The following is a 15,501-nucleotide window of genomic DNA, read 5'->3' as shown; positions in this document are numbered from 1 at the left end:
ACTGAGACCAGAGAGAGCAATTCTTAAAACTGACTCCTCCCTGCTCCCACAGGAAGGCGGGCACAGACAGCAGGATAAGAATCCAAAGTCAGAACTCATTCTGGGAACTCCAATTTGTTTTCTTTGCTTTTCTTTCTTTTTTCCCTTGAGGGGAGGGGTGCAAACGTGGACAGAGAAGAGTAGGGATTTTCTTAAGAAACTCACTCAAAACTTTTCAAAGGCGTTTGGGAAAGTGTGAAGTGGTGGCTCCAAGCCTTCCCTATCTGGGTGTTTAAATAAAATGAGAAAGACCAGATCACTGTGGCACCCCATCCCAGCTGTCTCACCTGCCCCAACCCACCAAAGCCCAGTTCAGTGGGCTGCCGTAAACCCAGTCCAAGCCATCCCCTTTGGCCATCAATTTTAAATTATTCCACCTTAACTGGCAGCCTCATTTACCTCCAACTACATGTACATCAACAGCAAGATGGTGATTATAAAACTAGTTGACTAGTCCAGCTCCAAATCTCCCTTGTAAAATTTACATCCTAAAAGTCATACTCCCTGCAAAAAGTAAACACCATAAATTGTATCTCTCTAATATGTGCAGTCTCTTGACTGTTTTTAAATCTATGCCTCTTTTGATGAAAGTTTCTCACACTCACCCAACCCCCAAGAGGATCTGTAACTTTCCGAATATCCTAATTTTAACATTTACAAAGTATCTGCCCTGTGCCAGACACTGCACTGGGCATCGGGAGTTTGATGGTGAAAGGATAACCACTATCCCCACCTCCAAGGGGTTTACTGTCTGTTAGAGAAATGGGCATTAAATAAATAATCAAATGAAAATTATAACTAACAAATTTTTCTCCCTAAGAAAAAGTAGAGGGGAGAAGAAATCATATAAAAAGAAAATACAACTTAAATTATAAGGTGAAAGGCAGGTCTCTCTAGGAAGTGACGTTTGAACCAAGATCCAAAAAATGAGTCATTAACCCAGTGTAGAGTAGCACAGGGGGAACAGTATACGCAAAGACTCTGAACCTCACAGTTCAAGAACTGTCAGGTGAGTAGAAGACAGAAATGAGGCTAGAGGAGCAGGTAATGGTTACAAGAGCAGATGACCTGGGATCTTGGAGGCCATCAGAGGGTCTTGGAATTCATCTTAAATGCAACTGGGGAAGCAGCACTGTCCATTACAACTTTCTGTGATGATGGGAACATTGTGTTCTGTATTGTCCAATATGGTAGCTGGTAGGCACATGGCTAGTTTGAAATATGACCAGTACAATTGGAGAATTGAATTTTTTATTTTATTTAATAAAATATTTAATTTGATTTGATAATTTAGTTTATTTTATTTTAAAATTTTATTTTATTTAATTTTAGCTAACTTTAATTTACATAGCCACATGGGACTAGTGGCTCCCATATTGGACACAGTACAGCACAGGAGGGTTTTAAGCTGGGGATCAACAAGAACTGACTGGCTAAAATACTGGCTGCGAGCAAGAAGGAGAGAAACAGGCCAATGTTTCAAATTTAGGAGGCAGAGCCAGTAAGAGTTGCTGAAGGACTTCATGCTAGTAAAGGGCAGGAAAAATCAACTCCAAAGCATTTGGTCAAACTTTTCTTTACAGAAATAGGAACATTGGTTTCTAATACAAATGCATATAATATTGGATTTTCTTTTACACACACACACACACACACACACACACACACACAACCTAGCCCCTGAGGAAGGTAGGAAAGAGGCAGTAGATGTGATACATGAGAAAGACTAGGCCCATCACAGCATGCCTTGCAGATGGGGGGGAGGCAACGGGAACACGGACCTCAGTCCTACAGCCACAAGGAACTGGATCCTGCCAACAACAGGAATGCAGTTAGAAGAGGATTCTTTGCAGCCCCTCCCTGTAAGAGCCCAGCCAGTCAACACCTTGATTTCAGATTTGTGAAACCTGCTAAGCGAACCCAGACTTCTCACCTACAGATGGTGAGATAATTAATCCGCTGGGTTTTAAGCTACTACGTTTGTGAACATTTGTTATGGTGGTAACAGAAAACTAATACACATCATATACCAAAATTCGTTCTAAGACAACGGAAAAAGCACTAGCGTAAAAAAGACACCACAGCAATAAAAAGGAACCAGCTGCTGGCACCCACCCAATGTAACTAACGCACCTCAAAAACATGTTGAGCAAGAGAAGCCAGACTCAAGAGAGTGCAGACTGTGTGATTCCATTTGGCTGAAGCCCTAGAACTGGCAAATCTAAGGAACCAGAAGAGTGTTTGCCTAGGGAGGCAGGGCTACTGGCTGGAAGTGCCGGGAGCGAGTGCACTTTCTGGAGCATGGAAATGTTCCCTATTTGGATTGGGCTGGTGGCCACACAGATATAGACATTTATTCAAGCTCATTAAACAGTACTCTTAAAATCTGTGCCTTTTATTACATGCAAATATCTCATTTTTTTAAAACATTGAGAAAAAAGAAACCATAAAAGCAGTAAGAGAAAATAGAAATACAAATCTTAGATCATCTTCAACTGCTCCAGGAGGAAATCTGATAAGATCTAATCAAGTCACACATACACATGGCCTCTGACCCAGCAGTTTCACTTCCAGGAATCAGTTTTGCAGACTGATTGCACACAGAGGAAACGGTAGACGGACAAGATTGTTTACTGTCAAATTATCTGTAATAATGAAAGACTGAAACCAGCTCTGATGGCCCTCAATAGAGGGCGGGTTTAATAAAGTCTAGTGCAGCCCTTCCCAACGAAGTATAACACAAGTTTATAAAAAGAAAGAAAAAAAAATGAAGATGCTTTGCATTTACTCATCTGGAATAATCTGCAAAATATATTTGCTAAAAGCAAATCCAGAATAGTGTGTACATTATGCTCCCTTTGGTGCAAAATTTTTAAAACACCAAGGGGACGGCAAAGAATCTATATTTACATCTGCTTATATATGCATAAAGAAATTCTCAAAGGATGCACCAGAAATAAAACGATTTACCCTTATTGGTGTGTGGGATAGAGAGGGGAGAAGGGGGACCTAATCCTGCCTTTTCTTTGTAAACTTTTTGCATTTTTTCCTTCTTGAATTACATAAATTCAAAAAGGCTTTAATGTGATAAAAAAAAAAATTCGTAATCTTCACATTTGAGAAGATCATTCTAATAATACCAAAAGCAGAAACCATATCGTGACAGCCATGAATTCATTACAAATCTAAAACTTCTGGACAGCAGAAAGCCCTGAAAATAGTTTAATAACACCCTAAATTAGCAAGATTATGGGTGGAGAGTCAGTCTCACACACAGCTGATGGCAAGATTAAGGAGGGGTGCAGCTTCTGTCTACAGAAATGTTAAATGCACAAACTTTCCACCCAGCTGCTGGGAATTTCTTCTCCAGACACATTTCATTCAAGTACTTGAGGATGTTAACTGCCTTATTCTTTGTCAAAGCAAAAATGATACAAATCCAAGAGTCCAACAAGCGGAGATGTTTATAGAAGGAAAGTACTGCTTAGCACAGAACACTACAGTTGTTAAAGATAAAAGGCAGGTCTAGAGGAAGAGGAAGAGATGTCAAAATACGCAATTAAGGTGAATAAAGCAAGCCGGGGAACAATCTGTAGAGCAACCTGGAGAGCTTAAGGATAGGCTTGTGTATGTGTATATGTTTACTTGATCTCTTGGGAGAATTTCTGGAAGGATACTTAGGAAAGGATACTTAGGTAATCTTTGGGGAGTAGATCTGGAAACAGGGAGGGTGCCCCTGAACTATGAGAGAATACATTTCTGTTAAGTCACCTAGTTTGTGGTTGTAAAATTTTTTACTGTAGCCCCAAGGAAAATAATACAACACTTCTCTGAATATGTTCACAAGATTCTATAAATAGAAAGGATTTAATAAAGTGAGTCAGTTGGGCTAAAATTTCCAGAGCCAGGAGCCCAAGGCTCAGATATTCAGGGGCCTGACCACAGTCACACAGGAGTGAGCACCAGGGTTGAAACCGGGCTCGCTGCTGCGCGGCGCCCTGGTCCACACCACCTGTGGGTGGGCAAGAAAGCCGGAGCCAGACCCAGTCTCGCCCCTAGTCCACGAAGTTTCAGATCAGTGATGTGGCAGTCCCTGCAGGTTATTTGAGTGTAATCCCTGCAACATTTAGAGAACCTTTGCTTTGTTTACTCAGCAAAGAGAAAATATTTTGTTAAAAGCGTAGCCCTAAGATTTGACCGATTCACAGAGGTTTCCAGAAATTAGCAGTGAGTTAAAGCAGCTACAGCTAAGAAGATATGATTCAAGGCCTTTGATGAAGTGTGGGGAGGGGTCAGCACTGTAACTTCTGAAAATGGCCCCAAATCTTTCACTCCTCTGACTGTTCACTTGAAAGGGAGGGCCCAGCACCGGCTCCTGGGCCCTAATTAACCTTTTCAGCGGGAGGACAGTCAACATGGTTCACCACGGAAGCCAAAGTGCACAGAGGCAGCCCTGGGCCTTGCGTGGGCTCTGGGTGCCAGGCCTGCGGGCCAGAGTTCTCTGACAGCTCCCTTCCCCAGGAGCTTCTGGATGGGACTTTGAGAAGAGTTCTTCTGGGGGTGGCCGTTGGGTTAGGAGGCTCCAGAGGGGTGCGTCCTTACCCCTCCAAACCCTGAGAAGAAGCCACTGTGGGTGAGAGACTACAACGCCTATTCCCAGAGAGAGCAGAGGCAGAAAGAGGGGCTTCTGGGGCCCCACCATCCCACATTCCCCTGCCTCTGAGGCCCAGATCATCCCCTGCCCCTTCCCTGGTTACCAAAGAAGCAGCAGCCTTCCAGAACATTCCTCCTTTTGCCTAAGCAAATTGTTTTTTCTTTCATTCACTAGAAAGGGAGGAAGCGAGACTGGCTTGCCTATTTCATCCCTCTCCATAACTTCACATGAGACGAGGGTCTTTATCGGGGTGTCCTGCCCCTTCTCACCCCAACATCTCTGGTCACAGTTTTCCTTCCCACAGGGTCTGACAAGGCCTCAGAATCCTTTCCACAACATTCATTCTAGGTGGCCACACACTCATGCCCCAAATGAATCCTATGTGCAGTTCCCAGTTTGCATAACAAAGACTTGGGCCAAAATCACTGTGTGCATCCAAGCACAAAGGCCCAAAGTGTCCTAACTCGGCCAAAGCAGGTCAGGTGTTCCCCATCTCACCATCAGCTCTGTCTCCCTGAGAGGCATGCAGGCCCCAGAAGAGCTGTCCCCAAGCTGGGTTCACACACACCCTCCTGAGACCTCGTCCTCATCAGCCCAGATGACTACAGCATGGACCTTGTCACGTGCTCTCCTTGCCCCAGACTCAGCTCCAGCTCAGCCTCCTCATCACCATCGGTGAGATGGTCCCCCGATCCATCAGATCATGTGCTGTGTCCCGGTTAGAAAAGCCTCCAAGATCACGAGGTACCCCCTACCCCATCTCCTCTCAAGCATGGTTTCCATAAAGTTCCAAAGGACTTTCCAAAGATTCTGGGGTCCTTCTCCCTCCCTATACTCTGAGTCCCAGTAAACCTGTCACCTGCCATGCTCACCCCAGCTGAAGTCACCACTGTGGCTCTGAATGCCTCTATAAGGCCCTGTGTGTAGCTTTTATACCACTTAACAGATCAAATCATTCTTTCAACATACACTTCCCCCATAACCTCTATGCTTCAGGTCCTGTGCTAAGATCTCAAAAGCTCCATGCTAGACACTTTTTCTGCTTTCCCCAGGAGACTGAACTCTTAAGGAAGAAACTAAGTCTTACTAAGTTTTATTATTTCTGCAACTAAGCACTCAGTGTTGTTGCCTGAATAAATGATTTTCTGGCTCTTCCTTTACTCATCAGAAACAGACAACTAAGTTGGAGAAATGGGAGAGGAAAACAGGTTTGGGGGGTTTAATTCAAACTAGACAATTTCACCGGTAGTTTGGATTTCTGGTCATCTCCAGGAAAGCCAAGAAATGTCAGCTGTTCCCTTGGAGAAGGACCCAAATTTAATAAAAGCCAACCACACAAAGTACAAACCAGAAACAACCAGATAAGTCCAACTAAAATAAAACTGCCAACGCTGCTGGCTACTTGGGGAAAACAAAAGAGAAAGATACTTGCAAATATATAAGCACCTGTTGAGAATTCAACAGTGAGCTAACAGGGTCACACATCCCTATGTGAAATTAAAGTCCCAGAGATTCAGAAATGGTAAAAGCAAAGAATAATCCTGTAGATCAGTGGTTCTTAGACTTCTGGAACTGACAAATGGTAACATTTACACACAGAAAAGAAATCGAAGGGAGCCTAAATAAGGTTGCCAACTCCTTAATTTGCCAAGTCAGAACATTTTTTTCAAAGTGTACCATCTACTGTCCTCATAATTTCACAGAAGGAAGGAATATTTTAACTCCAGAAAAAAGTGGAAGAATGTAAACTCAGACTAAAGAAACCCATTCTCAACGGAAGGATGAGCTGAGAGCTTTCCAGCACATTTTAGTCATGGACAATGTGCAGACGGTATTGGCCCTGAAAAGCAGAAGTTTCAAGTCCCTAAAACCACACCAGGCCGCTAGAAACTTGCTCAAGAAATATTGCTGAAGGGCAAAGATGGATCAATTTCAACTCCTGGTTCTGAAGTAGAGTCACAATCACTTGATCTCCAAAGAAGAAGGTCAGAAGGAGGCCTCCCTCCCAGCTGGTGGCCAGGGGTGGGCACAATTTCTGCTTGGTGTATGTCACAGATTGGCCTTATTTTTTTTTTTACCATTTTATTTTTTTCGGGGTGGTGGGGGGAGTAATTACATTTTTATTTATTTATTTTAATGGAGGTACTGGGGATTGAATCCAGGCCTTGTGCATGCCAAGCATGGACTCTATCACTGAACTATATCGTCCGCTCCTCCAGACTGGCCTTTTTGAATGAGAGTAGTCCCGGGCAGCTGTGTGACAACAGGTGACATTCATTAAGCACTTTCTATGTGCCGGGCCCTGTGCTAAGCCCTTCTCAGGCGTTTTCTCTTCAAATGTCCCTAACAATGCCGGTGGGGGAAGTATAATTATGATTCCAATTTGATAGGTCAAGTTTAATCAAAGAGAAGGGACTTCTCCAAGCAAGGCACAAAGCCAAGTCTGATACCAAAATCTGTGTTTACAATACCCTCTCCCCTGCCAGAGATGAGGTGAACAAAGGGTGAGGGGGACAGGGAGAAACAAGCCTTTCAAATTAAAATCAAACCCTTGCAAAATCGAACTCAAAGAAAACTGGAAAAAATTGGCATTTTACACTCTGCCTCAAGACAATGGAGGAAGTTACGCACTGGCCAGCACAGGCTGCTCGTAAATCTTGACTCAGTACCTGCGCTAAATGCAGGCTGCCCAACTGCGGCCACGGTCCTTTAGGCTTCCCACTGTCCCTCAGAGCACCTGGGAGCTATTGATGGTTGGGAGTAGCCCCAAGAAGGGGAAAGACCTTCCAGGGACAGCCCTAGAACAAAGATGCTTTCTCATTTAAAGGAGAACTACAGGTGCACAATAGCATCCCACATACCCTCTCCCCCAGATCCCTCCCCAAGCCCCCTGTAATATTTTAGATGCACTTTAAGGGCCTCCATTCCACCTCCCGCCCCTAAGACCAAAGCAACCTGCTTCCCCTTCTGTCTGAAAGGCAAGACAAATCCAGCAGAGAGGCTAAAACCCCATCCCCTGTGGCATGGGGAGGTCCAGAGGTGCCAAGGAGCTCCCCATAAATAAGAGTCTCTCCAAAACAGGGGTTCCTGAAGGGCACCCCCATGAAAGGAAGTCCCTTAGCCATGCTGGGGGGAACCTGAAGTCTAGCTCTAGTTCTAACACCAGCTGACAGATTCCTTAAACACAGGGCTTTGCACTTGCCCTTGAAAAAAGTATGAACTTGGGGGAAGAGCTCAGTGGTAGAGTGCGCCTTAGTGTGCACGAGGTCCTGGGTTCAATCCCCAGTATCTCCATTAAATAGATAAATAAACAAACAAACAAACAAATAAACAAATAAATAGTAATTACCCTGCAAAAAATTTTTTTTAATTAAAAAAAGAAAAAATAAAAGAAAAAAGTATAGACTTTGGCCAGGCTGCAAAGATGTATTCGTTCACACTCCTAACTGTCTAAATAAAACACAAAGCTGTTCACACACACACCCTTCAGTTTCCCTTTCCAGACTTTTCCAATGCTATGTCCCCCATGTTGTAACCACAGGATCCCACATTCATCTGGTTCCCTCCCTCTCATATGCCTCTGCACAGTGTGTGCAGGCACCAGCACCAGGAGGAGGTCAGGAATGTATTCTCTTCACAGAAAAGAAAGTCCAGAAACCTGGGATCCAGTCCTATTGACCTCTTCCAGGCCTGGTGTCAGGTAGCCAATGCCTATAAACCTAGGCCTCAGTGTCCTTAGTGGAAAACAGTATCACCTACACGACTGGACTCCCTCTCTCCTAGACTCCACCCCTCCTGTGTGTGGGGTGCTCTACTGGGTGCTGGGACATGTGAACAGGTGAGCCTGACCCAAAACTCTGCTGCCCTCATGAAGCTTACATTCTAGTGCAGAGAGACCTGTAAATAGGAATTGCTTGTAATATTCCTTTAAGAATTAAACAAGGTAACAGGTGACTGGATAAAGAAGATGTGGTATATTTATACAATGGAATACTACTCAGCCATAAAAACAGACAACATAACGCCATTTGCAGCAACATGGATGCTCCTGGAGAATGTCATTCTAAGCGAAGTAAGCCAGAAAGAGAAAGAAAAATACCATATGAGATCGCTCATATGTGGAATCTAAAAAACAAACAACCAACCAAACAAAAACAAAGCATAAATACAGGACAGAAATAGACTCATAGACAGAGAATACAGACTTGTGGTTGCCAGGGGGGTGGAGGGTGGGAAGGGATAGACTGGGATTTCAAAATTGTAGAATAGATAAATAAGATTATACTGTATAGCACAGGGAAATTTATACAAAACGTTATGGTAACTAACAGAGAAAAAAATGTGACAATGAGCGTGTATATGTCCATGTATGACTGAAAAATTGTGCTGAACACTGGAATTTGACACAACATTGTAAAATGATTATAAATCAATAAAAAATGTTAAAAAAAAAGAATTAAACAAGGTAATATATGAAACACATCTAACATACAGCCTGACATAGAGTCCACTATTACCAGTATTATTACTATTATTATTATTATATTGGTATTTGGCATATAAGTTCTTCTGCTCACCATTATTTTTTTCCTTTTTTTTTTTAAATGTATTGAGATTGAGATAGAATTGATACATAACCTTTTTTAAGTTTAAGGTGTACAATGGGTTGATTATACATTAATATATTTCATGATGGTTACCGCCATAGCATTAGCTAATATCTCTATTATGACATCCAAGTGTAATTTCTCTTTTTGTGGTGAGAACAATTAAGATCTAGTCTATTGGCATCTCTGAGATTAATACTACAGTATTGTTGACTAGGATCGCTATGCTGTGCATTAGATCTCCAGAAGTTAGATCTCCAGGACTTATTTATCTAATAGTTGTAAGTTTCTACCTTTTTAAAAAAAAATTTATGTTTGAGGGAGATAATTAGGTTTACTTATTTATTTATTTTTAATAGCGGTACTGGGGATTGAATCCAGGACCTTGTGGATGCTAAGCACGCATTCTACCACTGAGCTATACCCTCTCCCTCTGTGAGACTATATCCTTAAATGATATCAGTCACCTCACTGATCGTCAGGGTTGGTTCACCTGATTCGAAGGACCAGACAGGCGCCTTGCGCATGCCCAGTGGGAGAGGCCGCCCTTCTCCCATAGAGGACTACTCTTCAGTCAAGGGTGTGCAAGCAGCTGGGCTCCCCCCGTCAGAACCTCCAAACACGTTCTCAAGGTCTTATTACTTCTAGTTTGTATATGAGGAAATGGTGCTCGCCATTATTCTTAATACGAAGCTACCCCTTTTACCTGGAATGCCCCCCTCTCCCTCCTGGCACCCCTCAGTCCGCCTGCTGGAAAGTCCTGCCGTCTGTGTAGGCACCGCTCAAGACAGACCTCCCAGACTTCCTCCGAGGGAGGATTCATGAGCTGGAAGCCTCCCGGAGTGTCCGTCTACAACTGCAATCCACCTTTCTCACAGGGCTGCCTGGCACTATGTTCTACCACTGTCAGCAGCGCCTACATCTCACGTGTGTACATTCTCCTCCAGCCAGTACAGGGCCCTCAGACATACAAGGAGCGGAACTGCACTGAAAAACGAAGACGCAGAAGAGGTAAGATCAGGCAAGACACTGAGGGGAGAAGGAAGGGCATATTGGAGAGAAAGTCTGAGGCCAGATTATGGGGACACTTAGTTCCTGGCCGATAAATTCAGACTCCAGACTTGCGTCAGCCCTGGAAATCACCCATTTTTGAGCCTCCAGGTAGGGTGGACCCTGAAGGGTGGAGGATGAGCTGGCCCCAGGGTGACCAAAGGAGAGAGCCCCGGCGGCCACAGCTGGACACGAAACTCATCCTAGTTCAAGGCTATGATCTGAGTATTCTTCACAGTGAAACAGACTGCACAGTATATCCCTGCAATTCTCTGTATTTTCTGTGTTGTGCAGTTTTCCCCCAAATGGCCTGGTTTCCTCTGAATATGCCACCCCATAATATACCACCTTAGCATATTGATTATTTTGAATTGAAAGTACTTGAGAAACAGCCAGTGCAAAAAGGACACTCTGACCTTCCCCCCTCCCTTTAAAAGTAGGAGATAAATCTCCCATGTGAAGGCACCCTCCCAGTACTAGGAGGGTAGAAGACATCCTTATCACTCGTGGCAGGGTATTCAGGGCTGAGAGGGCTGTATAAACAACCCTTGTTACTTTTTCACCAATTTATTACCCCATGCCCAAACCCTTTGTCTTGTCAAGTCTTCACAAATTTATTGTTTCTTTGTCTAAAAGGTATAAAAGCTTCTTCCTGTTCTGGTCACTTCTTTGAGTCTCATATTTTTACAGGGCTCCCAAAGGCTTGAAATTACATTTCTTTTTCTCCTGTTAATCCGTCTTATGTCAATTTAATTATCAGAACCAGCCAAAGAACCTAAAAGGGAAGAAGGGAAATTTTTTCTGCCCCTACACGGCCAAAAGGTCATCACCATTTTCTAGGGTTCTTTCCAAATGCTTCCCCCATTGCTGGGAGGACTCAGTGCACAAAAAACAAAAACATCTCAATCTAGACATCATCATCAAATACAGACAGAGCTAAACCCAGACTTGTCTTCGCTCCAGCAGACACACAGAAGGCCCACCCGCCCACCAGGCTCACAGGAGCTCAGACAAACATGCCGTGGGGGCTGCAGGTGCACACTGATATTCACCACCCAAGCGAAAGATGGGGTCGATTCAGGTAAGCTAGGTCAGGGTGTCACAGGTAAAGCTTGTTCACCCTTCCAGATTCGCCACAAAATCAAGGAAACAAGGCAACACTGACTCAGGAAATTTGAGACAAAGAAAAATGTCTGGTCAGGCAGAATGGACAACCTCACTGACCAAAGGACAAACACTGCTCTTGGTTTGGACACTGTGACGTTTTGGCTGTCAAGAGATGTGTGTTTACTAGGTTCAGTAACCGTTTTTCTAAGTTTAAACCTGAACGTTCTCGCCACCCGACCTCTGTCCCCATCACCGATCTCAGCTGTAATGTCTTGTCATCTTTGTGAAAGAGACTGTCCATTTCCCCCAAATTCTTCTTTCTTGCAAAGGTTTCTCATAAAGATTTCTTGGCCTTAAGAACCTCAGGCTGCACCCCAAGGAACTTGTTAGAAAAGGCCATGAGCCATGGTCAGCTGTGTCACTGACTGGAAACATGCAGGCAGGGCAGCGACCTATGGGCTCTACTTCCCTATCTGGAAAGGCAGAGGAGAGCTTGCTCCTCGAGGTCAATAAAACAATGCCACTTTCGTGATGATGACCAGAGGCCCACACCCCAGCCCCACTTCAGTTCTTTAAAACAGCCTCAGGGTCACTCACCCCCACCCAAATATGGAGCCTGCAGGCTCCACTTTGGTGGCTAAATATCTTCATACCAAGAAGCAAAAATGAGGGGGAGGGTATAGCTCAGTGGTAGAGTGCCCGCTTAGCATGCGTGAGGTCCTGGGTCCAATTCCCAGCATCTCCACTAAAAAAAAGTGCATAAATAAAAAATAAATAAAGGTTATTGGCATATAACCTGATTAATTTAAAAAATAAAATAACAAGAGGGTACACAGCATAGCAGTGGGCCCTTGGTAGCAAGCACAGGAAAACAGAACTAATCAGCAAAGAGAAGTTTAAGAATTCCACAAAGGCGCAGTCTCTTTTGAGAGCCTGAGAGAGTGGTGTCTAACCCCAGATCCATCACTAATTAGCTGTGATGACTAACAAGTGATGGGCTTCAAGCCCATCTATAGAATGTTCACAGCCCTGTTCCTGACCCTGCAGCTTTGAAATTCTGTGCAGACTTCAAAAATCCCCTTTTGAATTTATGAATCCAGAGTTTGTGGCTGCTTCTCAGCACTCTCCTTCCTTCTTCCTCCAAAACAAACAAACAAAAAAAAAAGCGTAATGGCAAGAAGCCATTATTCCCTAGCACTCACAGAAGGCCCCACCCTGCTCATAGCAGGGCAGACAGCCAACTTGGTGCAGCCAGACAGATGGAACCGGAGTAACCAGAAGTATCCCTCAGCCTCAGCCTGTCTCTGTAGCCACAACTTAGAGTACTCCCGTTACTCAAGGATGCATTTCCTTACTCAAGTTTGAATCTCAGCTTCCCTCAGGTCTCCTACACAAGCTCCGCCCTTCCAAAGTTAGTTCCTCAGGGAAATGCTGATGCTCTCCCCAGCCCCTCTGGGGGTGCCCCCAAAGAGAGCTTGCCAGCTGCCACCTTAAACTGGCTAGTCAGTCATAAAATCACATTTACAGATTATGACTAGCTTTTTTAAAAAACAGAAAATAGAGCAGAGTAGACAATGGCACTGTGCCTCACTCTGTAGAGGGAATAAATACCCTGTGACCTCTCTCTTCTTGCAGTTTTGTCCTTATATATGTATGTGGCTGGGTGTGGGTCTCTATGGTGGGTCTTGGTCAAGAAAAGACTGAGAAACTCACAGGCCTGAAGCAGTGGGATCTGACTCCTGGGACGAATGCCACACACACCCATCCCACCTTCACCCCTGACAGGGACGCAAAGGCCAGCACAGGGTACTTAGAGCTCAAGCATCCATCCTGCAATTCTACAAAACAGAGACGACTGCACAACAGTTGAAGCAAACTTCTGACTCTCCTACAAGGTAGCACTTCGTATAAAGCACAAAACAGGATGCTCAACAATAGACCAAGACATCCGGGTAACAGCCTTGCCTCTGAAAGGTGCCTGGCACCCGGGAGACTCAGCACCAGGCGGTGGGGAAGAACCTGGGTGCTGGGAACGCAAGCCCTTGGCTTCCCGCTTTCTTCCTGTGGAAGGACTGATTGGGCCAACAGCAACGGGCTAGGGACTAGAGACCTCGGAGCCCCCTTTCTTTCTTCTAATTTTTTTTTTTTTTTCAAATTGCTCATCTCCCGAAAATCTTTCTCTAGCAAGCACCAAAGGTTGCAGCCTTCCAGAAATGCCCCCAGCTGGGAGCTGAGCTTGCCAGCGCTGCTGATAGGTACTGTTTCAGCCGGGTTGCAAATGCGCCGGGCTTCCAGTGGGCGCACGGCGAGGGGGCGGAGTGCGCCTCCCAGGCTCCGGGCTCCGAGCCCGCGTTTGCAAATGCTCGGAAGCAGAAGCCTAGGTTTCTGGGAACTCCTCTTACGAGCCTCGGGGCCCTGCTGCTGCCCCGCCCGAGGCTCGTTTAGCCGAGGACAGCGGGCCATGCAGCTTCTTTTGGGCAAGCCCAGCTCGCGATTGGGCGGGCTGGGGCAGAGGCCTGCCGGGGGCTGGAATCGCCAACCTCCTCCCCGGGAAGCGGCCAGCACTCTCCAAGTTCCCCGCAAATCGCGTCCGGCGCCCGGGTGCCTGCTGGCCCGGTGCCTACCCCGGGATCGCCTCCGCTGGTCTTTTCATCGCAACATGCTAGCGGCCCCGGGGTCCCCCGGAGGAGGTGGGAGGCAGGCTCGGGAGCCGCAGGTTCGGCCCGGGGTGGGGATGAGGCAGGCCGCGCGCCGCCGCAGTCCTGTCGCACCGCTTGCCCCGTCCCCCGGCGCTGGAAAGGCCGGAGCTGCCCCCTGCGTCCGACCCTGCGCGACAGGCCCGGGTCTGCACCTGAATGAGAGGGCAGCGCCCGCCCGGCCGCCGCCTCAGGGGTCGCCAGCCGCCGCGCGCGGCGCCTCCCGCCGGGAAGAGGCGCGGGGCCCGGAAGGCCAAAGGCGCCCCTCGGGCTTCCCTCGTCGCTACGCACCTAGTTACCCGCGCGTCCCACATGGCCGGGGCCGCCGCCGTCGCCTCAGGAGCCGCTTCCCGGGGGCCGGGCGCGGCGGGCGGGGTCCCCTGCTCTCGGTGGCTCGGCCCCCGGGCCGCGACGAGCGGGGCGAGGGCGCGGGGACCCCGGCGCCCGGCTGTGTGCAGCCGCGGACCTATTCCTAGTTTCCACGTAGTTGCGAGGGCCCGAAAACTGTCACGTGCACGTCGCCGCTGAGTGGGAGGGGGTGTTTGTCACCGTGTGTTCAAAAGAGGCGTTTCGATGTCTCCCATCTTGCAGGCTAGCTCTCTAATGGGATGGCTCTCGGCCGCCTTTGGAAACCGAGTGCTTCGAGCGGGTCACCATGAGGGACGAGGCGAGCGCGCGCGCGCACCCCCCCCCCCCCCCACTCCGCCACGGGTCACGTTGACTTCTTACACTTCTTACACTTCTTACACACTTACACACACACACACACACACACACCCCTCCGCCACGTTTCGGTCACGGTGACTTGTTTCGCTAGTTGGTCGCCGCGATCGATTGTTGGGGAAGCTGAGGAAATAGCAGACAGCCTTGGTCCGCCTCTGCTCCTGGCCTCCCGTTCCCGCCAACAAAGAAACTAAGGGTCAGCGCACACCGTGCCTCTCAGTCCCCACATCCTTTTCGCCTTCGTCCAGTCTTCCCTTGGCTCTCGAGTACTTACTGTGGGCTCGTCCCTCCATTCTTGGGGTGCTGAAGATTCGGGTCGGGAAAGACCGGTGAGGCCCCCGACTTCTTGACCTTCACAGGCTTGTTCATGGCGCGGACGGAGGAGTGAGCCTCTCACCACAGCGGGAAAAGCAAGGGACCTCCTGAAGGACAGTGGTGAGTGGTTCCGGTCAGGAAGACCTTCACCCACCGCTCGGGCTTGGTCCTCAACTTCTCTGGGACAGGGGTGACTTTCCTTCACGTCAGGGATTCGGTCCAACCAGAGAGCGGAGCCCGCAGCCCTCTCTTGGGGCCCGGCTTTGGCCTACACTGCCTCCTGGTGGTTCTCGCATCCATCTGGGGGACC

The 15,501-nt window shown here is 47.0% G+C and overlaps 1 protein-coding gene across 1 annotated transcript in view; it reads right to left on the bottom strand.

Moving 5' to 3' along the window:
• TRANK1 (tetratricopeptide repeat and ankyrin repeat containing 1) overlaps window positions 1-14,812 on the bottom strand; it is a 77,694-nt gene extending 62,882 nt beyond the window's left edge. The window contains exon 1 of the mRNA XM_074345260.1: window positions 14,445-14,812. Coding sequence (XP_074201361.1) covers window positions 14,445-14,467 — 23 coding nt within the window. The 5' untranslated portion in view covers window positions 14,468-14,812. The remainder of the gene's footprint in view (window positions 1-14,444) is intronic.
• Between the last annotated feature and the right edge of the window lie 689 nt (window positions 14,813-15,501).

The sequence above is a fragment of the Camelus bactrianus genome, chromosome 17, assembly GCF_048773025.1.
Source record: "Camelus bactrianus isolate YW-2024 breed Bactrian camel chromosome 17, ASM4877302v1, whole genome shotgun sequence".
Lineage (NCBI taxonomy): Eukaryota > Metazoa > Chordata > Mammalia > Artiodactyla > Camelidae > Camelus > Camelus bactrianus.
The sequence above is the reverse complement of the archived record's forward strand: the minus strand, read 5'-3'. Positions and strand labels throughout refer to the sequence as shown.